The 27314-nt window shown below is 37.6% G+C and overlaps 1 protein-coding gene across 7 annotated transcripts in view; it reads right to left on the minus strand.

Moving 5' to 3' along the window:
• The window catches only part of si:dkeyp-44a8.4 (collagen alpha-1(XXIII) chain), a 202357-nt gene that overhangs the window by 22145 nt on the left and 152898 nt on the right, over positions 1-27314 (minus strand). For 6 of the 7 annotated variants that reach the window (XM_036568719.1, XM_036568717.1, XM_036568716.1 and 3 more), the window contains 6 exons: positions 15089-15115; positions 13742-13768; positions 11142-11168; positions 10478-10504; positions 5959-6030; positions 3253-3369 (listed from right to left, as the gene is read on the minus strand). In XM_036568719.1, the coding sequence (XP_036424612.1) occupies positions 3253-3369; positions 5959-6030; positions 10478-10504; positions 11142-11168; positions 13742-13768; positions 15089-15115 (297 nt within the window). Of the gene's footprint in view, positions 1-3252; positions 3370-5958; positions 6031-6254; positions 6303-10477; positions 10505-11141; positions 11169-13741; positions 13769-15088; positions 15116-27314 lie in introns of all 7 variants that reach the window. The other variant, XM_036568715.1, reaches the window with a different exon arrangement.

Raw genomic sequence — 27314 nt, forward strand, 5'->3', positions numbered from 1 at the left:
AATGACAGCTGGGATAGCTCCAGCACCCCCCAGCAACCCAGAAGGATAAGCGGGTTAGACCTCTTATTATCCCTTAGAATAGTTTTAGTTACTGTACGTTTAAGACCAATATAAGAGAAACGGTCTCTTTTCTGATTGGCTGCTCTGTATTGTGTCTTATTCAAAAAGCACTCAGAGCTGAAACACTCCTTATAACTTCAGTATGAATGGGCGGAGCTAAACTGCTGTAGGCTGAGTTCTCTTGATATCACAAAAACAATGAACTCAAAACAGGCTGTTGTTGCAGCTTAGTTCCCATATATGGATTGTTTGGACTGAGCGGTGTGGTACGTTTTAAACTTTAACAATGTTTGTGTACCACTTAAATTTCCTGTATTTAAAAAAAAGTGAGGGAGTTCGGTTTTCCATGACATGGTTTCTTTAAGGAAGAGCACTGCTACTGTAGTAATATTTAAGCTGTTTATTGAACAACTATTGAAGTAATTACCCTGAATTACTTTGTCAAAAGGGAAATCCATAGTTTTTAAAGATCTGTGCATAATTCAATAGTTGAGATGTAAACAAAGTAAATCCGAGTGGTTTGATGTGAAATGCTCCATTTTAGAGAAACTTACTGAGTCAGAATTGATCATAAAGTTGGCGACAGGAGCCAGATGTCTGAAAAATATAATGCCTCTAAAAGCTACATCAAAGACAATTACTGAAGTTTTTACAGTGGTGATGATATAAACCAGGAGTCGCAATGTCTACATCACAAATATAGTCATTTTATTTACTATCCAAAAACACCAGTGGACCTCTATGAGTCTTCTGATTTTTTATATCGCTGCTATCAGAAGAAAACCTCGTATCTCCAAAATGGTAACCTTACAGGAAAAGGAAAAACACCTGCTTTACTTTTAATGTAAGTCAATGGAACCAAACTTTTTTCAAGTAATTTTGGGTCATTTCTTTCAGTCCATTCATCATGAAATTTACACACAATGTAAAGGTCAAAAGGTAATGGCAAAAACTGAAAAACGTCAAAAATGGAGATGCAAGGTTTTCTTACGATAAAAGTGATATGTAATATTGATTAAGGTAAAATAGTGTTAAATCTGAAAAAATACATTTTCTTTGGGGACTATTTTGCCTCATAACACCTTGCATGTATCCATGAATAGAGTAAAAAATGTTTTATTCCAAAACTTTCTCAAAACCATCAGAAAAGAACAATGTTTCAGGCATCAGGCAGTGTGTTCGTAACTGTTTCATGGAATAACTTCCCATGAGGGAGTCTTTAGAGGCATTAAATGCAGTGGATGTCTGGTTCTAATCAACACCACTGTGAACAATGACTTGATCCTCTAGAATGGAACATTTCACATCAAACCACTCAATTGTTAACATCTTCACCATTTAATTATGCAGGAATTTTGAACAATCTATGAAATTCCCTTTAATATTTGCCTTATAGAGAGAAAATCTAATGCTGAAGACTTCACTTCATTCACTGGCCTATTAGTATTACATTAGCTCAGTAGCTATATTAGCAAGCTAACAGGCACTCACAACAGAATATAAAAGAGAAGTGGGGATTCTTTCTTAACTGTAATGGTTGTTATAAAATTGAAATACCAAACTGAACACTTATAAAAATAGATTTAATTATACTAAATAAAATACAGTTACAGTGAAAACTGTACTTAAGTACTGTAACAAGTAGTTATTTGTTATTTTCTTCCTTTTGCAAAACATGTATTATAACTACGAGATGTCAGTTGGTAGGCAATAACAGCTCAAGCTCCTTTGCCACTACATAGTGAAAATCCAATTATGGTTTATGCCTTCATGATATGTGTGAGCAAGTCTGTTTTTTTCTTTGCTCTCTGTCTTTGTAGATCACATACTTCGCCCAGAAATGCGTATCAACTGATGATATCTGTGAAGGCTGCCAATGTGTGACCGTTTCATGAGATTCAGATGTCAACCGTTCCTTTATTCTGCGAGCCAAAAGACCGCTGGTCCAATCGTAATGCCAGCTGCACATTACCATAGAAGCCTTTCCAGGCTGCCACAGTCACACAGCTCCTCATGTAACCTTAAAGTTCTGGAATGGGCTTCATTTAGGGGACCATGCAGGACAGCGCCTTGGGCCATCGCTGTGTGTTCAGAGCCATGGGAAAACTGCTGATCCTGAGACTTTTCCCGTCTGTCCCAGGACATGCAGTGGTTGTAGCGAAACACTGTGGCCAATCCTTACCAAAACCAGATGAGTCCTAATCCTCAGAGTCTACTATTTTTGTTTAGCTTTGTTTAAGCCACAGTGTATTTGGTATAGGCTGAGTTTTTGGAGGCCGAGATGTGGTCTGATGAACTGAGTTTGCCCTCTTTTTCTGATAAATCCTTTGGATCACTGCTGTTGAACTCTGAGATTATGGGGGTGTTAGTTGAGCTCTCCTGGTGTGTTTAACCTCTCATAACATTTATCAGCCACTCTGTGGAAGCCATGAGGTCATAAATGCAATCAATGTAAAATTAAAATTACGCTCTTAGGAAACTGTCCTCCTCTTCAGTGCCTATTACTTGTGGGGTGCCTCAGGGCTCTATCTTGGGCCCTATTTTGTTCTGTTTATGCATGCTTCCCCTGGGTCCATGGGTCCATCTTTCAGAAGTGCAAAATACCCCTTCACTGTTGCGTAGATGACGGTTACAGTCATATGAAAAAGTTTGGGCCACATTAAATGTTTCATAGTTTTTCTAAGTGAAAAATAAGTACACATCCTCCTCTACCTCTATTTCACCTCTCAATCTGTGCAATGTTATTAGCGGTTCCGTACTCTTGCATGAGGTTCAAAGGTGACCGGGACTTTTCTTTTGCTGTCCCAAGACTCTCCCATTTTTCATAAAAGCAATTTTAAAAACATATTTATTCTCCTATTTGATTAGTCAAGTCATTCAATTCATTAAATAACAGTATAGAGATTTACTAGTTAATAGAAATTAATAATATTTTACTTATACTGAAAAGTGCTACGTAAACAAGGATTTAAAATTATTATTATAGAAAGAATTTTTAGCCGAGATATTGCTGTAAATGGTCACTTTTCAGGTGCAGCAATTTTGTAAATTTTTATTTGGCCTCAACATCATCAGCTTCAAGATGTTTAGGGTTAATATTCTCAACTAACCCTGTAAATTGCCCAAAAACATATTTGTTGATAAACAAAACAAATAAATCCTAGCACATATAAATGACACAGAAAGTCTTACTGGCTCTCCAGGGGGTCCTCGGGGTCCATCCTTCCCAGTGTTCCCAGGAGGACCTCTCGGTCCTGAGGCCCCTGGGGGGCCAGGTGGGCCAGGTGGACCAGCCTGTCCTTGGTCACCCTGATGAAAATACAAGAATGAACATGTGGTTGACAGTCAAATAATTAGCTCTAGTAATATTTGGCATGTTTCTCTATTATTGATGGGTGATAATTTAACTCCAGGCTTTAACTCCTAAATCTGATATTAAGAATTATTCATAGGATGGACAACAACTGTGGGTCATTTCGTTGGACTTGCAATTTGGACACAAAAATGAAGTGGCAAGAAAAGGTACGACTTTTAAACACATCCTTAAATGAACTGAATAACTATGAATTCATTACATGCTATTGTTTAGTAACACTTTATTTGAAGGCTACCTACATAGGAACTTCATAGCACATGCATAAACATTGAATAACATATTGATTCAGCAGTACTGGAGTGTCTATGGTAGCTTTTGCCATTAATCATAAGATGGTATGAGATGTTTTATGGAGTAAATGACACCAAATTGACAGAGTTTCAAATGTTCCTCTGCCCTATGAGTTCCATACTATTACTGGGATAAGCTGTTCATAACCACTCAAGCATTGCTTTATAAATGTGGTATTCATGCTTATGCATGTATAATGAAGTCCCTATAAAGGTGGCCTTCAAAAGAAGTCTCACTGAGACTGCGCATTGGTTAAGTGTCTACTTAATATTTTAAGTCTTAAATAATTATTTCAGCATTTTTAGTAGTCGCTATATGCTGCATCTATATCATACAGTTGATTACCATGAACAATAAATTTAAAGCATTTTTCTGTATGAAAAAAGGGATTGTTAGAGTGTAGGGGTTGTACTTATATAGTCATGTATTTAAAGTGGTCATTCATGGAACTTGGGAAATGTATCTATCATAAATGAGTTTTGATTCAATAGATTTTCTGCTTTTTTTTTCTGAGTGCAGGATAACGCTACAAAACTATTGCTTGTGGTAATCCAGAGTACAATATAGATGCAGCAGCTAGACATTAGGCTGAAAAATGCATGATCATTCCTTCAACAGACAGCCCCACAAGCATCCAGTGTAGACACACATATCCAGCAGTATGCAAAAATTTGAGCACACATGGCCAAGTTACATATTTTGGTGATTTTAGTAAGTGATTTAAGTAAAAAAAAGTACACAAACTCAAACTTCTGCAGCAAAGTGTCCAGAAACACAATTTTCTCTGCAAGATGATGATGCACACTTACTTTAGATTTGATTAAGAGTATTTATAGCATGTGTCAGAGTTTGGATAACCTCCTAAATCAGTACTTATGGCACTCCCTTTGGCTGAACCAATCATAGCTTGCAAAAACTTTTTGTAGCCAGCTAGGAGTCTTTTTGTTCTTGTTTTATGACTGTTCTACCACTTTTTGGCTTGCAGAATGATTCTAGTCTTGCATGCACAGCTTGTTTAAGATCTACCCACAGATTATCAATGATGTTCAAGTCAGGGGAATGTGACAGCCATTCAAAAATCTCCAGATTGTATTTCTTGGTGAATTTTGAGGTATGTTTTGGTTGGAATTCTCCTGTCTAAGAAGCAGGCCTCTTTTCAGCTTTTCAGTTTCTCTTCTCATCAGTTTCTTGATTGGCACTTTTGTCACATTTGCTTCCAGAATTTGCTGTCATTTAGTGGAATTCATTTTTCTGGCTGCCACACAACTCCAAAGCATAACAGATCCACCCCATACTTAACACCTGGCGAGGTGTTCTTTTCATCAAATCCTGCTCCTTTTTCTCCAAACATACCTTCAGTGATTATGGCCAAGTTCCATATTTACTTCAGAAGTCTACAACACTTGTTTCCAAAATGCCTCCAAATGAATATCTAAATATGACAAATGCACAGTATCTAAATATTATCTAAATATAGTTTTATATGCTTCAGACATTGACGTTTGTGATGAGGTCACAGGTTAGGTTTTCTTCTGATGACTCTTCCATGCAGATCATGTTTGTGCAAGCAACACTGGACAGTAGAATGGTGCACCACCCCTCCTGTGTCAGCTATAACTTCCTGTATGTCCTTTGCTGTCATATGGGGGTTTTGCTTTGCCTTCTCGAACTTGCCTTGACTTCCTTGATGTTCCCCTTAACTGCAATTGCAAGATGGAAGCATGTTGATACCTTTTTATAGTGTTCATCTGCTTTGTAGGCTTTAGTTAGCTTCACTTTCATATCTTCAGCCAGCTGCTTAGAGAAGCCCATAGCTGTTGAGTGTTAGTCCAAGGTTTAAAGAGTCAGAGAATGTGTTGCCCTCTGGAACTGTCATCAGTTGACAGTTCCTAAAGATAAATATTGACTTACCTATCCAGCCCTGGTGCGTCAACTTTTGCACATGCTACAACTACAATTTTATTTATTTATTTATTTATCTATCTATCTATCTATCTATCTATCTATCTATCTATCTATCTTGCAATCAAATGTAAAATATAATTATGCATTAACCTTTGCTGAAAATGTTCTTTTGCACTTAAGAAAGCAACAAAATTTGTAATTTGGCCAGGGGTGCCAAAACTTTTGCATACGCCTGTAATCAAGGCACACATACAGTTTTAGTTAGTGTGGAAGAACGGCCAGTTCAGTGTTGTGAAGTAAAGAAACATGCCTTGCACTCATGCTACCTTCAGCATACGTCTCTGGAAGGTGGGCTGGTCAGCAGAGATGAAACCATGGTCATAGCGAGGAAAGACCATCTGAGTGGTCAGAAACAGAGAAAAGTGGACGGAAAGAAGAGGAAGATCAGAGCAAAAACTAAGATCTATGTTTTAGGGGACACTGTGAGGCTTTCACTTTTTCATCAGAGTGAAAGAGGTGAAAGAGAGAAAGGCAAGGTCATCTGTGGTCAGCAGGAAAGAGGTGGAAAATGGACGACAGCATCTGTAAGGCCAGAGGGTACAGAGGCAGTGGAGGGACAAACCTTGATGAGAATTTGATTACTGTGCAGGCCTGCGTGAGTGGCCTGACCCTAAAGCAGAGACATGATGGACACTCATCACAGAACAACACTTGCAAAGCACATCAGCCATACATTTCTATGACCATTAAGTCTCGAGGTATAACTCTCTGAATCTTACAATGATTTGATTTGATTAGGATTCTCTAGGAAACAATTCAATGCATCACAAAATGTAAAATTTCACCAAAATTTGATTACATTTTGATTCTTTTAGGGCCAACTTGATCCCTTATAATCTCAACTGTCACCATGATTCAATTTGATTATGATTTTTTATGAAGTAATTAAAGACTTTATACAGTTTCACCTGTCACCACAATGATACTGTATATCCAGTTTCAATTCTTCAGAAAATGATTCAATGCATCATAAAATGATTTGTCTGTAAGAAATTATTAAATGTATCACCATAATTACAACATGATCATTCTTTTAAAATGATTTAATACTGAGCTTTGAAATTTCACCAAAGTTCTGTTTGACTCATTTGGTATGGTTACTTTTCATTTAAATATATATATATATATATATCAACTTCATTCTAATCCTAATACTGTATATCCAGGCATTACGCTATGCAAATTATGAGCACACAGTGTATAATGGCCTAATAAAGTGCAGGTATGCAGGTTGTAACTGTTCCCATGATTTTAAAAGATATTTGTAAAATGAATTAAAAATACATTTATAACCCATAAAATAAGTGCTGTTTTCCAAATAAAGTGGATTTCCAGCCATAATATGACCAAATATTTCAAGGCTGTTAGTTTTTCCCTCCTGATTTTGCATCTACGCTGTCTGAAAATGACATATTCGTGTGTGTTTGTTGCTGTAAACCATAGTTACGCAGGGCAGACTAGGGCTGAATTGTCCTGCTGACAGTAATAGAGATGATAGTCTGGGGAAAAAGAGGGAAAATCAGAACGTCTGCCGCCAGAGATTTCAAACACCAGCCGTGCCAGCTACATTCAGATAGCAGGCTCTCTCTCCGGGAAAAGTGGTTAAGACAGAGAAAAACAGATGGAAAGTAAAATGGGTAAAAAAAATAAGGTGTACAGGGTGCATTAAGGGGATATGTTCAGGAAAGAGAGAGAGAGAGAGAGAGAGAGAGAAACTGACTGGTCATGAGGGATGTATTAGGGTGGGCTGTGGAATAGTTGAGGTTTCCCACACTGCAGCTTCACTCTGCTCTGTCACATTCATTCAGACACACACTGAGCTTCGCCCAACAGCCAGACCTCCTGCTTGTTTTAATACAATGTTAGAATGTGAGGTGATATGTACATATATAAGTACCTATATGTAATAATATTATGTGTGTGTGTGTGTGTGTGTGTGTGTGTGTGTGCGTGTGTGTGTGTGTGTGTGTGTGTGTGTGTCAGGAGGTGGGTGGTGTGTGCAGTACTGTTCAAAAGTCAGAGACCACCCTTCCTTTATTCAATTTCCATTCAAAACAGCCATAAAGTACACATTATTCATTTTTCAGTGTTTGGTGTGTCCACTCTCTATTACAGCTTCCATTCTTTTCAGGAAACTTGCTTTCAGTTTTTAAAAAAATATTTTTGAATTATTTTAATGTAATGTTTAAAGATTTAGATTATTAGTTTAATTACAAAAAACTTTATTCAAACTACCAAAAGTTTCAGTCCATACACTGTAAAACCCAACTGCACATCTTAGTGAAAGAATTATGTTAACATAACCTATATACTACAGTTGGAGTAACTTTATTGAAAAAAAAACTGAAATAAACTCAAAAATGATTTTTTTTTTTAAATAGTGACAATTTTGAGTAAGAACATTTTTTGAGCATATTTTAAGTTAAAGCAACTTTAGTCAAATGTATTATATTCACTATTGTTACTCAAGATTAAGCAAATCTAAACAGCCAATAAAGGGTTGCTTTTAAAGACTGTTCAAGATTTATTGTGGCTGGATTGTTTTTCCCTCTTCTATGTATGCAAATTGTAGATGACAGACTGTTTACTCCATGTACTAGTCCTAGTTTAGCCTGTTCAGAATAGCCTACATTACGTGATGGTTGCCAAGTGCATGAAATAGTTTTGATGCACATGAGGAGTACTGATAGATGACAGAGTATCAGGACATTTATTTGACAGACTGCATAGATGTTTAAATTGAAATGATTTGGAATTTACATGCTTTTCTTGTAACTTTTTTTTTGCAATGTCAGACATTCAAATGGGATCTTTGAGTTAAATCTAACTTATTGCTATTCAGACTTCTCATCTTTACTTAAGTAATGTTTACTTAATGTAACTCTCCTGAGTAACACTCACATCATTCCTATTGGCTCTTGCCACCATATTTTTGTATATTGGGAGTGTCTTTTTACCTTGTTTACTGTCTGTGTGTTGTCATTCTCTCAAGCCTACCTTCCCTTGGATCTCTACTTTTTCTTTTTAATTTTTATGACTTATCTGATCTCAGTCAGTACTGATAGAGCTGAGTTAACAAGTTCCCACCTGCTGAATGTAGTTCTGTGGTGGTCAAACACTACAGAGACTGCTGCTGCATTCTAGCTGTCAGCAGTTGGCTAGATGATCCAGAGCAGTATCAAGTTAAATTGGTAAAGACATTGTTATCAATGTCTATCATTATCAAGTATCTGCAATACAGTACATTTTACAGCAGGAAGTAAAACTGCATCCCTGTCCCTCATGGCCACATGATGAGCAGTTAGATCCCATTGTTTTGAAGTAAATGTGTCCCAAAGTCTGAAAATCAGTGGGGAACATTAAGAATTTTCACTACAAAAACACATTTTCTGCAAGTAAGCAAACTTATTTGTGTTTTAACAAAACATCTTCTGATTTTATGTGTGTACAGCTGTTCAAAGCTTTATTTGCTAGTCATATACTAGTTACTGTTTTCGAGTTCTGCTTACAATGATCTAAACTAGTCACTACTGAAACAGTCACTACTGAAACAGTAAAGTTTTGGTAGCATTATGATTGTTTTGGTATGGACAACATGGAATGTTCAATCATTTACATTAATAAAATAATCATAATTAAGATATAGGGTCTCTCAAAGCAAAATAATTTTAGTCTAACACCCAAGATAAAAGTCATGTTGTTGTGGGGTGCTTCTTCCCCAGGTTTCTCTGTTTATGTGATATGGAAAGATGCGAGATAGAGAGAGAGAGAGATAGATAGATAGAGAGAGAGACAGAGAGAGAGAGAGAGAGAGAGAGGGAGAGAGTTAAAAGAGATAGAGAGGGAGTGAGGAAGATCAGAAGTTAAACAGACAGTAATAAATGTCTGAAGTGCTGTCAAAATTCCTCTCCTGCCTGCCCTTGATCCCAGATTTGTAATGGATCATTACTCTTCACTCTACAGCCATATATAAGAGTATGTATGTGATTATAGGGTATAGATATAATATGTGTGCAGAAATCACATGAGACTCATTCCTTTAATATGAGAATGTGGGCATTTTGATGCCTGGATTGGATAAAAACATTAACAATGTACTGTCACATATGCAAACGGTAGAAAACCCCTGGTCATATTACATGTTTTGCAAAGATGTAAATGAAAAGTTACACAGCCTCTACAAAGAACACACTTAAATATGGCATTTCTCTGCCATTTTAGTGCACAGTTTATCACACTGCAACATAATGCAGTGCAATATAACACATTAGAAAAATTTAACAGATTGGAAAAAAATAAAACATACAATATAAAATGTGCTATAACTTTTGCACAGGCCACATTTTATGTTTTATTTTCATCAGTATGTTAAATTCAACTAATAAACAGTAACTGTGCATTGCAATGTGCAGACGTGTTCTCTGCAGAGGATGTGTAACTTATTTTCACAAAACACAGTTTGACCAGAGGTGCCCTCACTTTCACATACGACTGTATGATGTTATCAGCATTAGCAGTACAGGCTCATAAAATGATCAAGTCTGAAAATGACTGGAAAATACTCATACAAGTACAAACACAAGACCACTGCAACATTAAAAATGTAATAGATGCAACAAACAGATTATGGGTTATTAAATATAATATCTAATGAATAAAATAGCCATTATCTTCTGTAAAAAGTAAAAAGGACTGAGTTAAACTGATACATCTGTCCTAATCAATAATGAGAAATAAGGAGGAAAATAAAACTGAGAAAATAAGCTTATTAGACTGAAATCTTACCCTTGGCCCGGCTTCTCCCTGGTCACCCTTGGAAAAAACAGACACAAACAGAACAGAATGTTTATGAACATGGTCATAACATTGGGCAACAGTATCATGTTCCTGCTTATGCTGGTGCCGTGGTCAGATTTGTCTGTACCTGTGTTTGCATGTTCTTTTATGACAACCTAGCCTCAATCAAGCTTGTTTGTGATCAGCATGAGAATGACAAAGACATGGAGAGATAAAAGAAGACAAAAGTTTGTAAAATGATGATTAAGGCCGGCGTGCTGGCACGCTCCTGCTTCCCAATGAGTTTGACAAGGCCAAACTGATTAAGGAAAAAATGGTCAAACTCCAGTGGCTCCATATGGCTCTCTCTCGCCAGCGGTTCTGTAATCAACAGGAATATTCTGAGGCTGGTTTTGTTTACCACATTTTTTTTTTCGTGATGTGATCCGAGACACAGCAGGGTTTGTGTGTCCACACACGTGGAATAAACGTGGTGGTTGCCGTGAGACAGTTTGGAAGCACATCTGGTTGTTGTGAAGTGGAGAAGACTACAGGAGCGCGACGAGAGGGGATTACCCTTCTAGGTGTGGACCTGAGGTGACGTGTGGGCTAATGGATGGATTCTGTACGTGTGTGGGGTGTGGTGTGGTCACTTATGTGTAACAGTTGTTACCTTATCTCCCTTTGGTCCAGCCGGCCCCTGAGGACAGGAGAGAGGGGAGAACATATGAATTAGAGACCATTCTGTACAGCAACTCAGTTTGAATAGATAAAACTAACCGGCTAGTTGAGAGTACATGATTAACGGGTCACTTGCATAACAGTTTGTTGATGATTCAGTACAGTCACTCAATTCAGGTCAAAATAAACCAGACAGTTTAGATATTATTTCTCTATTGGAATAACATGTTATCATCATGTTACCATCATTATTGTCATCTTCTTTGACACTTTACTTGAACCATTCTACATAACATTAACATAACCATGTTATAAACATGTCATAGCAAATGTCATAAACTCATGATAGATTATGTTCAGTAATATAATTGTGCCATATTACCATTATGGGTAATTATCATGCCAGATGCCATAATGTTTAATGTCATAATAGCTTATGCCACATGCTAGTTTTTGCTAATTCATCATGATATCAAACATAATGACATGCTGTTGTGACATACTGTTAATGACAGCATGACACTGTTATTTTATTGGACATAATTTGTTGTGACAGCACATGACATCTGTCATGACATGTTTACAGCATACTTATGTCAGAGCCAGTTTATGGGGAGCCTGGCCACTTATTATTTCTATTATTCTATCAAAAAAAAGAGACTGCAAAGCACTGGGCACCCATGAGAACATTCCTTAATAAATGGAATGAATGGTTTCTAAACACTTGTCTGGGACATTTCTTTCATTTTGGAGAGGAAAGAGATGAATTCCGCTGAAAAATCAAACTTACTTTAACCTCGTTTTTCTACAGCAAACAGGTCTTGGGCAGTGGGACACTAGCAGTACTGGTACAAGCAAAGTGTTACTGAACTGTACCATCTTAAAGGTGCAGCGTGTAAGATTTAGGAGGATCTATTAACAGAAATGGAACATAGCACAGAAAACCATGTTTTCATTGATGTATAATCACCTGTAACTACGAATTCTTGCACTTTCTTTGGGATAGAATGAGCCCTTCATATCTACATAGGGAGCAGGTCCTCTTTCAATAGAGGCAGCCATGTTGTGCTGCCATGTTTCTACAGTAGCCCATAACGGACAAACCAAATGCTGACTCTAGAGAGTGCCTGTCGTGTTCTTATGTTGAAGTGGCAGCTCAAATTTTGTGGCATTAGAGAACCAGTTGGAAGATGTAAAAAGAAGAAGAATCAGTGGTTGCTGCCAGTGCTATTTTATGTTGTGAGACATTAGAGAATGCAAATTCTGACTATTTAGCACAGGAGAAATCACAGAGGGGGGTGAACCCTTGTTGTCAAAGAAGTGAAAACATGACGGCCACTGTAGGTCTTACTCCACACTTGGAAAAGGAATGGTGAGGGAGGGGTATTCAGTTGTTTGCAATCTGCAACTTCACCACTAGGTGCCACTAAATTTTACACACTGCAGCTTTAATCCCTTTATATGAAGGGTGAAAATCTTTTAACTATTCTTTTCTTCAAATGGTGCATACACAGCTCTCATTGTACGTCCTTCTTACACTGGTGGAACAAAAGTTTTCAGCATTAAAAAGGTGATACTTATCAACCCAATACATGAATGTATGTGCATGAGGATGGTACACACACACTGACATCCATTTTCAGATGGTGTTGTCACTTTAGCATTAGGCACCATCTCTACCACTAGGTGGCCTGTATGAAGGGGCTACTGTTTTGTGTTCTGCACTAATATCTGGTGGAACTCTCTGGAGGAACTATATACCATTCTGGATGTGAGGAGAGCAATAACAATAAATCTCAACTCAAGCAGACCTGATATGACATCATTTACTGGTCAATTGCATTCAGTTCAGTCCAGCTCAGTTCAATAAACAGCTCATAGATTAAACAGCTGCAATAGGGTTCAGAACACGTGAAGCTCCAGGTGAGCAGAAGGTGAGTTTCAGTCAGCCTCCTGCAGTGAGACAGCTGGGCTTTGAGGTGAACCCCAAATTCAGCCAATATCACACCTGGTTGAGATTCACGGCTGAACTCAATTGACTGTGATTTTTCCTTAGTGTGAACCAAAACATCTTGACATCTCTTTCGCACTGCGAACAACAGATTGATGATGTTTGGAGGAGATGCGTTTCAGAGCGTTCTCTTACTCTAAGTGGTTTACATTGCTATGGACAAATGGGTTTCTCTTGGCAGTGACAGCGAGGGAAACAAGAGGCCCTTAGAAGATGACCTATGGGGAAGAATGGGAGTTAAGAGTGATGAGTTCCTTTCTTTGCTGTGTAATCCATTATTTCCATCTCCTTTGTGGCTAGATGGATGGAGACTAGATCTTTGTGGTCTCAGTATCTTAGCTGATAAATGGCCGGAAAAGCCAGACATGTTGTTCTTGAATCCCGCATCTCCACCCAAGGATGTAACCACGCTTTCCCTTTTAAACAGCATGGGGTAACAGTTCCCAGATGGGCTACTGAAAATGTAAATGCACATATGATCTGACAAAAGTTGGAATGTTTCAGCTTTTTACAGGCGACAAGACACATCTCAAATTTGCAGTCAAGACTCAAACAGATGATGTCAGAAAGGTGTAAATTACCTGACTTCCTTTAGCCCCAGGAGGACCCTATGGTTAATGCAGGATGATATGGACATAGAAGAAGAAGAAGAAGAAGAACAGAAGAAAAGTCAAGATTAAAGTACATAACAATGTAATATGGTGCTCTTAAAATAAGGACATCAAAAGGGTTTGCCATAGAGGAATCGCCTTTGGTTTCCTAAAGAACCTTTGATTTGAGTGGTTTCAGTTAAGGACCACTACTTGAAAGGTCCTTAGAGAACGAAAAGTAGTTTCCTCTAAAGCATTGCTCCAAAGAACCCTTTATTTTATGAGTGTATCACCTGATTCCTTAATGAATGAGGAAGCTGTAGAACATTGAGAATGCCATTATTGTGCACTACTTTTTACAGTGTTTTTTTTCTTTTTTTTAGAGAAATGTGTAATAAAACTTTGGACCCTGGCCTTTAAAGAGGTTAATTACAAATTCTTATTTTCATTACCAGTGAAATTGTTTGTAACATCTCAGATTTTCATACATCATTGCAGGACTTTTTAATTTTTTTTTTTGTTTTGTTTTGTTTTTGTTTGTTTGTTTTTTGGTCAACATTTTCAGCAATTTCACTTTTTTGAAAAAAAAAAATTGAAAGTACTGTTTTTGGCAGAAAATTTATATGGGCCAATATTTTAAATGTGCACTACATTCAAATTTCATCACTCAACATTTTTTTTTTAACAGAAATGAAAAAGTCAAAAGCAAAGCTTAAAAACTCCTAAAAAAAAAGAACTGCAGTGGAATGTGGTACAATTACATTCCATGACAAAAGAAACTAGAGATGTACCTTTCAGAGTAGCACCCCATTTTTTCTGTACCCAAAAAAGTACAGTTTAGTACCTTTATTTAGTTTTTTGGTAAAAATTTCAACACAATATACAACCAGTGTTTTGGTCTTGCTACTGTAAGTGCCAGAAAAAGGTTAGTGCAAGACGATGTCACAGTAGATTCAGTTCAATTTTGCTGTCAATATATATTCAACCACAAGCCTTCTCAATGATCTCAGTGGTGCAACATCTAAACTGTGGTCACTTCTGGTCAGAACTCAAGTGTTTTAAATGTTATCTAAAATATGATCTGAATAGTCTCATATATCCTCAAACCTGGTATTTGAGAGTCAAATATTATTTCAGGCCTAGCTTAGGCCTACCTTCCAATAATTTACTGAGCAGTTATTGAAGCTCTGACCACCATATAGGTCTCATGGCACAGAACATTTGAAATTGAAACCTCTTGTACAGGCACTTTAACAGCAATGTCTACAAGCTCTCACTGCATCACACATGTGCACGTGTCATCCAGCTGTCAGTCAAAGCTGGAGGGGTGATACTCACGGGTTTACCGTCCAAGCCGAGAGGTCCCTGAGAGGAGAGAACAGAGAGAAATGAGTGATTAAACTGAAGGGCTTCCCTAGTGGGGCTGGGCAGTAAAGAACAAAGAACAGGGTGAATTCAGATCAGTTCTAGAAGGAGGTGTGGGAACAGTAAATCAGGAAGATGATGGGAGGTAAGGAAAGAACAGGATCACATTCTGAGCATAGTATGACATCACTCAGTTTGCACATAATAGCAGCGTGGAGCTGTAAGAGGGCCACCTACTAGCAAGAAGACTATTAGCATGTGTTTGACATAAAAAGGCCCAAGCGCTGATTCATTTCATATGGCAACCAGAATTGTTTAGACCCCCTTGACCCGTTTGTCAACAGCATGCATGTTCTCTGTAGAACAAAGAAAAGAATCTGTATAATCTTGAGAGACGCAAAGAACATCTACTCACGATCTTCTATGCTGAGCACAGTCGAAATATGAAAAAAGTGATGAAGAGAAACGTCCATTTCTGGACCAATAAACTGTGGCTACACACCGTGATTCAAAGAAAGTCTTTAAACTTAACTTCATTAGAATCAGACAAAAACATAAAAAGCCTCGGCCAAGTATGACAGCAGAGTGTCTGACGAAGCTTAATGGAAATGCCCTTCGACATGTGGCATATGTCTATGCACAATGTTTTTTTTCTGCACTCGTCAAAGTTCACCGGTCCCTGGAGATGTGATCTCTTGGATGTATGCTGGAGCCTTTGGCTACTGAAGCTGAAAAGAGAAAAGCAAAATGCCAGAACTGGACCATAAACCCCATTTTATGGTTCAAATATTTTGACCTGTCCCTCTGTTCTCATTAAGTGAAGGACAGTGGCGTCAGCTGCTACGTTTACATGCACACAATAGCCTAAGTAGTTAGTTAGTCTAAAATGAGCCTAAAAAAGATATTTGTAGTTGTATAAAAGACTAGTCCTTTCTTATTACATGCAAGCCAGCATATTCTAACTTCCACAAAGTTTTTTGGCAAAATTCAGTTGTTAAAATATAAATAAAGTCATTCAGAATGTTTTTTTTATATATAGTGGTGGTGATAGGAACCAGGCGTCGAAAACCACCAGTAAACCTATGCATGTCTTCTGAGTTTTTATATATTGTGTTAATATTTAATGTAATATTGGGGGCTGTTTTGCATGAACCTCTCCACAATAAATGACTTTTAAAAATACATTTTAGGCCAAAACCTTATATAAGATAGTGTAAAAAAATGTCTCAGTCATCAGGCAGCATGTTCATAACCATTAATGTAATAAATTTCTGTGAAGGAGCTTTTAGTGGCATTGACACCTTAAAATCCCAGGTTTATAACATACTACGTCTTATTACTCAGTAACTACAGGGACTTCAATGCAAACAGGCCAAGCTATTCTTAGATTAAAGAAATGTATAAAAAAAACTTGGGCCATTTAAGGGGTTAAATGCTTCAGATGTCTGGTTCCTATCACCACCACTGTGAATTATTATGGAGCATTTCGAATCAAACCAATCTGATTTTTTTTAATGCAGACATTTTGAAGAACTGATGGAGTTTGAAAATACTAGCATTGTTTTTTGACTGTTTGGGCCTATAGACCAGCCGTCTGTGCAGTTCAGGGAGATTTTTTGATGTAAGTGTCCCAAACTCAATCAAAAACTAGTGAGGCGTCACCCTAGTGCAATAAAAGGTTTTGGGAAATGTCTTTTAACCCATGCTGTTCCAGCAGCCTAGATCTAAATATCTCTGACAAAATGTTTAACATGAGGGACACCTCTTCCTCCCCCAGCAGCACAAGCCCTTTCAGCTTTTGTCACTTATGTTTGTTTCGGTGTGATAAAGCTGTCATCATGTGCGCAATTGCAGAAAGTGTCATTAAATTCTCAAAAATGGATCTAAGCTCGCTAAGCTTTAGTCAACTGAGACCTCAGTTACCACCCTGCAGTATAGTACATGATCTTAATTAGACTAGCAGCCTTAGACTAATACTAAACGATTAGCTGGCATGCAAAAGTGATTAGTAAAGAGAAATGAACTGAGCAAATTAGAATTATATAAGAATTCTCCAGAGAAAATCAGAAAAAAAGGAAAAAGGAATCCACACTTGGCTCCCAAGCAGACTTTTAAGCTACAGTACTCAGCAAATGTAAAACTTTTTCCCTTAATTGCACAAAAACTGCTGACACCCACTGATATGGTGTTCTTAGTGATAAAGATGCATGCAAAAGTTTGAACACTCCCTGTCAGAGTATATATTTTGTTGATTTTCTAAGTGTAAATAAGTAAACAATACACATCCTCTACAGAGACCACATTTTCTATTTATTTAATGTTCTATTTATGACTTGAAAATGAGCCATAGCTTTTATACAGCCCGTAATTTCTTTTTTTTTTTTCCAATACAAAAATGCAAATAAATGGTGCATTAAAATGTGCAGAAGTGTGTTCTTTGTTATTTATTTCCATGTATAAAATCAACAAAACATGTCATTTGGGGTGCCCAAACTTTTGCACATGACTGTATGACAGAGAAACAAGTGGCCTGGAAGTGGAAGTGTGGGTGAAACATTTTTCTTCATTTTTTGCAATGAGTCCATCTGGGAAGGGTTAAGTTGTATGATCTCCCTGGTGGCTAGTCATGATGAGCAGACATGGGGCACTGAGGTCACTCCAGTCATGCCCAAACAGAGACAAATGAATCTCAAGGTCAGAAATGTAGGCTGATTTATTGTGGCCTGAAAGCTGTGACCCGCAGAGTTAGGCTAAATGGTTATGTCTGCTACTTGATCACTAGGCTTAGGGTCCAGCTCCGGTGAGTCTTCAGGTCAGTGCTAATCCAAATGTTTGCTTGGAATGGAATAAACCATCAGTTCTTTAAAGAGATTAAATACGATTAGCCTCGCTCAGTTTCTAATTTGCGTTGCTAACTTGTGCTTATATTTGTTGTAACAATGAGGGATTTGTTTGGGCTATGCATGACAGAATATACTAATCAGCAAAACGAATCTGCTCATAGATGAGTTGATATTATATGAATCTATACTTAGAAAAAAAGAATCTGTTTAGATTTTAGGCATCCTTTTATCTCTCCTACAGCAAAAGATCCATCTGAACAAGTTCTTCTGAATACAAAGGTAACAATCAATATAAAAATACTTCAGATTAATGCAAGTTAACTGTTAGGAGTTTAAAATTTGTGTCATTTTGCCATATGTTTTATTATAACAATGTAATTACATAGGTAATTACACAGTTATTTATGTAATGAATTGCATTTTCATTCTGTATCCACAGGCTTGTGTTTTTTTTTCTTTCAATATCAAAAAATGACAAAAAATAAAGGTTTTTCTTTTCACAGAACAAGCCTACATGCAACAATAGCTTAATTAATTGAAAGTTCAGAATCTGCATTTTCCACTGAATTTTAATTTGCGAAATAATTCATATTTATCATCACTCGTTATTACCGACTTCCAAATATTAAAACCACAATTCGACATTTCAGATCAACAAACTGGTAATCCCAGCATGTAGTGCTAGAAAGTCAATAAAGTCCTGCTTTTCCTTGCCTTGTATAGTTTATTGTTTGTAAACACTGGGATGAAAACAACTCTACACATTCCTGATGTCCACAAAATAAAACCACTCCATGTTCGAGATCTGACCGGACGTTGGAACAGAAGAATTAAATCAACAAAAATGCAGCTCGAATTTTACTTGTGTGGCACCGAAGTTCAAAATAGGGAGGGAGAAAGAAAATAACACAAGAGCCTTAGAATAGCACGTTTACCACACATATTCCACAGAGAGCAAAGGATCTACAAAAGGAGGATTCAGATTACGACTAAAACCTCATGTGGCGAGTGAGAAATGGAATAATGGCTTTTTTGTCTGCTGCCCTTTGTCAGCATTAAACTACTTCTCCTCCATCATAAATTGCAAATTCATCCCAGGGAAGGCTGGGATGCTTTGAGACTGGGCCTATCCAAGCATTCCAGCTAAAATTGGGCTCCATGGTGGCCTCGGTACCACAGGATTGGAAAACGTGGACGTTCTCTCTGGTTGCACTCATATGGGACCTTGCCTTCAGCCTGGATCTCACTGTTTTTAATCTACCTGGCCAACTGAGAAGATACTTATAAAAGGACCTGGAACTTTAATGAGGCAATTATAGCATTTTTTGGCCATTGTAATTGAATAAGAATGTTCCCTAACAGAAAAGCCAACTATGCTGTAAAAAAAAATGGAACAGAGCAGAGGCTGATTTGACGAGTTCTCAAGATTTGGATTGCTTTCTAAACTGTCAGTTTGCTTTACTTCGTTTTAATCAAAGAATTCATTCCACTTGAAAATAATTAAGTTGTTTATTACCACATTAAGTGTGCTGAATGACTAGATATTTTTACATATTAGTTGATATTAAAGTACTCGAGATCTGGGGGCTCCTGAGTGGCATAATCACCCACAGGTTGGCCCTGTCATCGAGAGGTCCCAAGTTTGATCTGCACCCTCTCAGAAATAAAGGTGTGAAGCTGTCACTGGGGCAGTAACCCTCTTGTCGCTGGGGTGGAACACTCAAGGGTACATCTCAGTAGCTTTAGTCAGGGAACATAATTCTACCATAATCCATTGAAATTATATTTTGTAAGTTGTATTGACTCCACACACCCCGTCTTGTCTCCAGGCTTTTTATATTATTGTTCTGTTTTAAAACATTAGGTTATGAAAAGGTACAAATATGTACCTTTTTCACCTGGGAAAACTTATTTAAGGTGTACAATTGTACCTTAAAACCACTGTTGTACCTTTGAGGGAACATTGTACCTTGATGAATGAAAAATGTACCTGCACAGAACCTTTATTTCTGACAGTGCAGGGATGCAAGAGAACAATTGGCCTCACTTTTTCTGGGTAGGTGGGATGACCGTCCATCTCTCCTCATCACTATGCACATACTAGCAATACTAGCCAATGCAGGCATGTTAGCTGATGTAACAGAACTGGCACTTGGCACATTAAGCAGTCCAGTGATAAGGACTTAGCTGCAGTTCAAATAGATGCAATTCTCAGAGGCAGTTCATGCTAGTCTTCACTCTCCTAGTCTGGCAGCATCATGTGATGAGGAGACCTTTGTCACTTCTAAACTAAAGAGAAAAAAGTCCTTACAAACTAAGTACACCCTTAAAAATAAGGCTTCCTTAATGGTTCTTAGCTTTTAACAGAATTTCATTCTCATTCATGTTCATTCATTCTTCATTCTCAAATTTTTCATTTCCAAAAATGGTTCTTTAAGGAACCATTTTTTGAAAGGTTGTTTAGGGAAAATGGTCCTTCTGTGGAATCACTCCAAAGAAAAGTGCACTCGATTGTCCTTTGATTCAGAAATGAGAAGTGATGACTGGGCACCAGGATATTTCCCATTCCTTGTTGAGTGCTGTGAGAAAGGTAGGAAGGCAAAGTGATGAGAACTTAAAAAGCAGCCTGTTCTGTTCATGTCCCACATTTTGGACCAACAGAACACAAGACCCTCGATCCCACCCCATTGTGGCTTTTGTGGTGAGCGCAGGGTGAGAGTGGGATGAGGGGGCCAAGCATCTGGATCTAATGCCCATGAAATCCCCATCTTTTCAATTCCACTCTTAATCCCCTACAGAAAATCGTTTATTGCGCTGCTTTACGCTCAAAATACATGAAAATAATTTGTGATACATGACATTCATTTTTTCCTCCTCAACAAAGACTCTCTTTGATAGCCAGAGTTGAAAAAAGCCCATAAACTTTAAAGCTGACCAAAAGGGTATTCACAAAAGAAACCATTTCTCATGCCAGGTTCTCTCTTTGATGTATGGTGGGCAGTGGAGAACCCCCTTCCTCTTAAAAAGACAGATTCAAAAGAAATGTAGTGTTTTCATGTGGAATCTTTCATGCCAGCCTGACTGCAAAGCCTTCATCTCCACAATGCACGTTTGTAGCCTAATATCTTGTTACGCCTGAAACATAACTTGGAACATAATTACAGAAAATACCATACAGTACCCAGAGGGCTAAAGTCCTGAGACTTTAAGGGGAAATATGCTGAGATTTTCTTATTCTCTCATCTTTTATTCTCTTACAATTATAATACATAGGTACAATAATCCTGAAACATCCATGTCTTCATGGTTAGTTTCTGTGTCTTTGTTAGTTTCTGTAACTTCTGTATCTTGAAATCAAATAAAACGTATAAAACTTTGTTGACTTGCTGAGAGCAGAATTCTCCCTTTTTGGTCTCATATGGTTTGCAAGCCTTAAAATGTCTCATACATTTGACAGTAATTATTTCTTACTCATTTCTCAGCTTATTGAAACAAGTGGTTATTAGATGTGATTGTTCTGTTAGAAGTGCAGATTATAATATTTCAATCTATTCAACATTTGTACCCATTAGTAGAAGAGGAGATATTTTATTATGATTTGAATTTGATTAAAAATTACTGTTTGCTGTGAGGCAAAAATTATGTGTAATTACACATAAATAATAATGTAATGTAAACCAAATGTAAAGCAAAAAGACTTCTAAGTCTTCTTATGGTTAATATGATCAACAAAAGTTCCCACTGCAATAGTGTCACTATTAGAATATGTGATTCCTTGAAAATATAATCCCTTATAGTGATCGATTATCCTAAAAATAACAACAAATGTCACTTGTGTTGTTCTTTTAACCCCTTATCAAGCCATGGGCCTGGTGGTGCCCAAAGTTTATTAAACACTACTATAACCTAAGAAAAGCTCCATTAGTGTGCATTAAAGATAATGAATAATAAGCCTAAGTATGTAATAAGCCAGGAATGTAAAGGGGTTAAAACACTAAAGGGTAGATTTACTAAAAGAGGTACTACTTATTGGTGGTCTACAGATGATTGCTGCTGGGCGTGGCCAGTTTATTTATCTTCTAAGAACTTTCATGAAAATGAACTCGGGTGCGACTTCATAATTACGTTAATTAATTTCTGCCAAACTGGATAAAAAACTGTTGGTAATTGTTCTTTCAGTTGTTTCAGGTACCAGAATCTCCGTACTTTTTATCTCAAAAGTTTGACTTTTCATCTCAAAAAAGGCTTGATTTCTTGATATTTTGACTTAGAATGTTAACATTATGTGTTTTTGTTCGACAAGAAAGTATAATTAATTAAGATAATAAGTCATTATTTTTGAGAAAGATCATGATATACAAAATATTAAGAAAATAAATTATTATATATACATAATAATTCAAAATCTTGTGATAGAGGTTGCGATACTGCTGTTAGAAACAAGGAAAACACAGGCAAGTATTTTTGTCTCAGCAACAACAGCGGCAGCAGCAACAATGTTAACAGCAACAATAAGACAAGCTCTGTTCATTAGACAGAACAGAGTCAACACGACCACTTTGATCTTATTAAGGTCACTAAATTGCGATGACTATGTTACAAATCATGACAGTCATTTTTAGGGTTTGTGAAAGCATAAAATGTTAGCAGATCTGTCCTTAGGAAATTACTGGGCAAGAAGTACAGAACAGATTATTAAGTAAAGTTTTTTTTCTCCCCAATTTAGTCATATCTAATTCCACCCTCTAGACATTGGACAGCTGAACACGCTCAGAAAGCGCCATCCACCAGTTCTGTTACGTCAGCCTATGACTTCTGCACTGACTAGCATCGCGCTGAGTGATGGGGGAGACAATGGGGGGAGGAGTGTTGGGGCATCCTGCCCACCAAGACAGAGCAAGGCCATTTGTGCTCTCTTGGGCTCCCAGCCACGGATGACTGTAGCATCACCAGGGATAGTAAATGGTTTTAAGAGAGGAAAGAAAATAGACCCTGAATCAGTGAGCATGTGAACTTCAACCGTAAATTTCGCATAATTCAGTAAACAAAGTCAGTCTGAGTGGCTTGGTATGAAATGGTTCACTGTAGAGAAGCTTACAGACTCTGATTTCTTTACAGTGGTGGTGATAAGAACCAAGGGTCACAATGTCTACAACACAAATATAGTCATTTTATTTACTATCCAAATCCACCATTGAACCTACTCTGGTCTTGTGAGCTTTTACATGTAATGTTGAAGATGGTTAAAGAGTAATAATCTGAAAAATATGTGTTCTTTCAGGACTATTTTGCCATATAATGCCCTACATGTATCTCTCCACATTGACTCCTTTTTTAAAATACATTTTAGGTCAGAATCTTCTCAAAACTATCATAAAATGATGTCTCAGGCATGAGGCAGTGTGTTTATACCCATTTCATGTAATAACTTTCTGTGAGGGAGCTTTCAGAAGCGGATGTCTGGTTCCTATCACCACCACTTTGAACAATTCTGACTCTGTAATTTTCTATAGAATGCCACACTTCACATCAAACCACTCTGACTGACTTTGTTTACCAGCTAAAGCATTTAATTATAAAGGTATTTTGAAAAAAATGATGGAATTTCCCTTTAATAAATGGGATATAGTGATAAAACAGCAATACTGTGTTTGATGAGGACTGACCTCTCTCTCTCTCTCTCTCTCTCTCTCTCTCTCTCTCTCTCTCTCTCTCTCTCTCTGTCTTCAGTATGTTTACCCCTGTCAGCCTCTCCGTGGGTAGTCTATAAGTGAAAGCTTGTCATGTTGAATTCTCCAGAGCCACAGAGAATGATTGATGCAGGTGGGAAATGACGGCAGAGTGAGCATTGTTTTCTCGGAGTTTGCGTGTAATGCGGCCTGTTTACAATAGTGCTAATTCAGACGAGGACTCTAATGAGAGCTGGCAGCATGTGGGCACCACCTGAGTGTGTGAGAGCAGCGGCAAGGTGCACACAGCTGCATCACACACGCATTCATATTTATGCAAAGCCACCTGCGCGCATTACACAAAAACACACTAAGAAACATCGAGCTCAGTTCGGTGGGCTGCCTGCTCGTATCATTTTGGTGCAGCTGTTATCACACCATTACAACACGCTGCAGGCAAACATCTAAATCTGTGACATCAGCTGCTCCATGACTGACAGTCCAAAGTTTTACTCTCAGGCTCTAATAAACACCTTTCTGTCTGTCAGGTACCTGAACTGAGTTCCATGACTATTGAATTGCATCACAGTGTAGAGAGTTTAATATAAATATTACGAGTTTGTTTGAAAGGCGGGCGATTCCCAGAAAGATCAGAGAAATTACAAACGCATGGTCTATGCTGCTAAGGGATGTGAAGGCATGGTGTTCGCACACATCTGTCCATTTGTTCCACAGAAAAACAGGATGGCACAGAAAAGCCGTCGCTGTTGCAAAGATGCTTCATCAAGCATTCAGAATGTGAACGAATGTGTCAGTGCAAAGCCATTTATCCATTTTTTAGACGTCCAGAAAAAAAAACAGTACAAGTTTTTCATTTTCAGGAGATATTTCTGAGGAGATTAGATGTGACATAACCCTCGTGCATAAGGAAGGAGAAAGTCAACAAAACCAGAGCTGACTAAAATTATTAGAAATTATAGAGAAAACAAGATTCCTAACAACCACCTATAAGACCTGGTAGACACCAAAACTGTCCCCATCAGATAACCAGCACTTAAAACTTTCATCTTTGAGAGAGAGGAGAAAATCAAGCTGCTTCAGATCTGAAAACATCCACAGGTGTTTCTGTCCATCCTTCCACTGTGAGAAGACAACTCAGCGCTATGGGTCTGAAAGGATGTGTAGCTGTCAAGAAGAACCTCACTGAGAAAAGGAGACAGACACATCGAACAACGAAGCTGAACAATGGACTGACCACCCCAGAGTCCAGACCTCAACATCACTGAATGTGCTTGATTACTTCAGAAAATGATCAACCAACTTTGATTTCTTTGCGAGATTTCTCTGAGAAACTGAAAGTGCGACTCCTGAAAAGAGTGGAAGCTGGAATAAAGGTAAAGAGTGACACACGAAATACTGAGAAACATGATATTAAATTTAGCTCTTGAGGATTCTGTAACATTTTCTGTTAAATATGTTTTCTGCTTTTTTCCTGATGCTGAAAAATGAGTAACTTTGACCATTTTGGCTGGAATATTAAATGAATAAATGGGGATCTCTCACTTTTGCACAGTACTGTACATACATACAGACACACACACACACACACACATACTCATGTGTGTGCATGCAGAAACACACACACATACTCAAAACACCTCTCCCTTGTGTTATGTTCAGGTCAAAGTGAATGGTTTATGAATATTTACTAGAGCTAAAGTAGTGTAGATTTTGTTAATGTATACATTTGCAGCATGGATTTGAAGAACCACTACTGATGCAAGCCAGATAAAAATGATGCAATGATGAGTTTTTATGAATGTAAAAAGGAAATATGATATAATATAATATAATATAATATAATATAATATATACTGTACATGTTCAGGCATTTTTCTGCATATTTTAATGCTCAGTTTCTATGCATTTGGTGATTTTAACATGTTGGGGAAAAAAAATACAAAAAATTGCATAGATATTGTTAATGTTTATACTCTATCAAATATGACAATATAATAACCTTCTGTCTTCATTATTAATCTTAGCAGATTTTGCATCAGAACCAAATGGCACAGCTACAAGGCAAATACCAACTATTAACCACAAATGTTTTTAGTTTTGTTTTATTTGTTTGGGTTTTTTTTGGCAAGTAATTGAGATATGAAAAGGTTTATCAGTTATTTAAAGAATAACATTTCTAATTTTCCTAAAAATAGTATGACCCCGTGAACAGTGCATTTATTGCTAAATAGCAAACAGAACATGAGTTACTTACACACGCAGTCACAGTACACACACACACACACACACACACACACACACACCTGTGTGTAATTAGGAGGTATTTCCCGGCAGGAAAGAGAGCAAGGCAGATGTGAGGCTGTGGGGAGGCTATAGTGTATAACACACACACACACACACACACACACACACACACACACACACACACACACACTAACAGCACCAGCGTGCCTGTGCCAGGCCAAGACTGATTATTATCTGCACAAGAATATCACTGCAGGAACAACATGATAAACTGCTCTCACACTGACACTCACATTACTGCAATTCAATACAGAGATCAAACTTTAATTAATAACCATTCAGTCAGAAGAGACATTGACCTACTGTGACCTGAACTCACTTCTTGTGTCTTTGAGTAACTAATCGAAACCCGTACAGGTCCGCTCCAGGCCCAAGTTCATTACAAGACTTGTTCCTTGTTTCTAACTGAGTAGCCAGACAGTAGATTACTTAGTAAGGAATCAAACACAACAGGGTGTCATGTTATCTGCCTCATGGCTAAAAGCAAATGAACCACAAATTTACCACAAGCTCAGCAGAACTGTGGTGACTCAGCACTGCCTCATCATTGGTCCTTTTGCTCTATTGCTGGGTGCCACTAGGGGGCACCAGCCTGTCATTGTGTGCGCTACACCAGCCTCACCAGCGAACTGCTTAATGCAAACAGTTGCCACACGTTGCTTGACTGTGATGCAAGAGATGCTGACGAATTCTTCAAATTGGAAACAGATTGTTATTGAAACAGATGTAAGGTAAGTAGTAAGAAGCACAGCAGTGTGTGATGGTTTATACTGCATCAAGTTTATATTGGGAAGAGAAGAGAAACTAGATGTTCCTGCCAAGAAATGACATAACATCATTGTTACTGGCTGGAAATCAATGTTGCCCCAACTTCAGTGTGAGTTTAAAGTTTATTTTGTTTGTTTATTTTTGTTCCTCATCAGAACTGCAACTTTTTAGTATTAGATGTATGGATGTATAAACAACATGGCAGTGCATAGTGAAGAGTAGAGACATATAATGTCCAGTTGGTACCTGCTCCCGTCCCCTTAATTACAAGTAGCCAATGGATCTCCAATGTTTTAGATACAAATCATTATAAATCTGGATTTAGTACCAGGGAGGCTCCAAAGTGTGGTGTTTGCACATAAGGTTTTATAGCCCAGCATCATGACAAAGTGAAAAAATATGAAGTAGATGGTCATTAAAGAGGAATTAGGATCAGTGTTCTCACATTATTAATATTAATTCTAATATTTCTAAATCTATGATGTGGGCAAACAGGAAGCACTGGCAGTAATTGCTGTGGAACCACTTAAGCATGCTGGATTGGTTTATGGAGGAATGGTTTCTGAATCCTAAAAATGTACAATATATAAACAA

The sequence above is a fragment of the Colossoma macropomum genome, unplaced genomic scaffold (assembly GCF_904425465.1).
Source record: "Colossoma macropomum unplaced genomic scaffold, Colossoma_macropomum, whole genome shotgun sequence".
In the NCBI taxonomy this organism is placed as follows: Eukaryota; Metazoa; Chordata; class Actinopteri; order Characiformes; family Serrasalmidae; genus Colossoma; species Colossoma macropomum.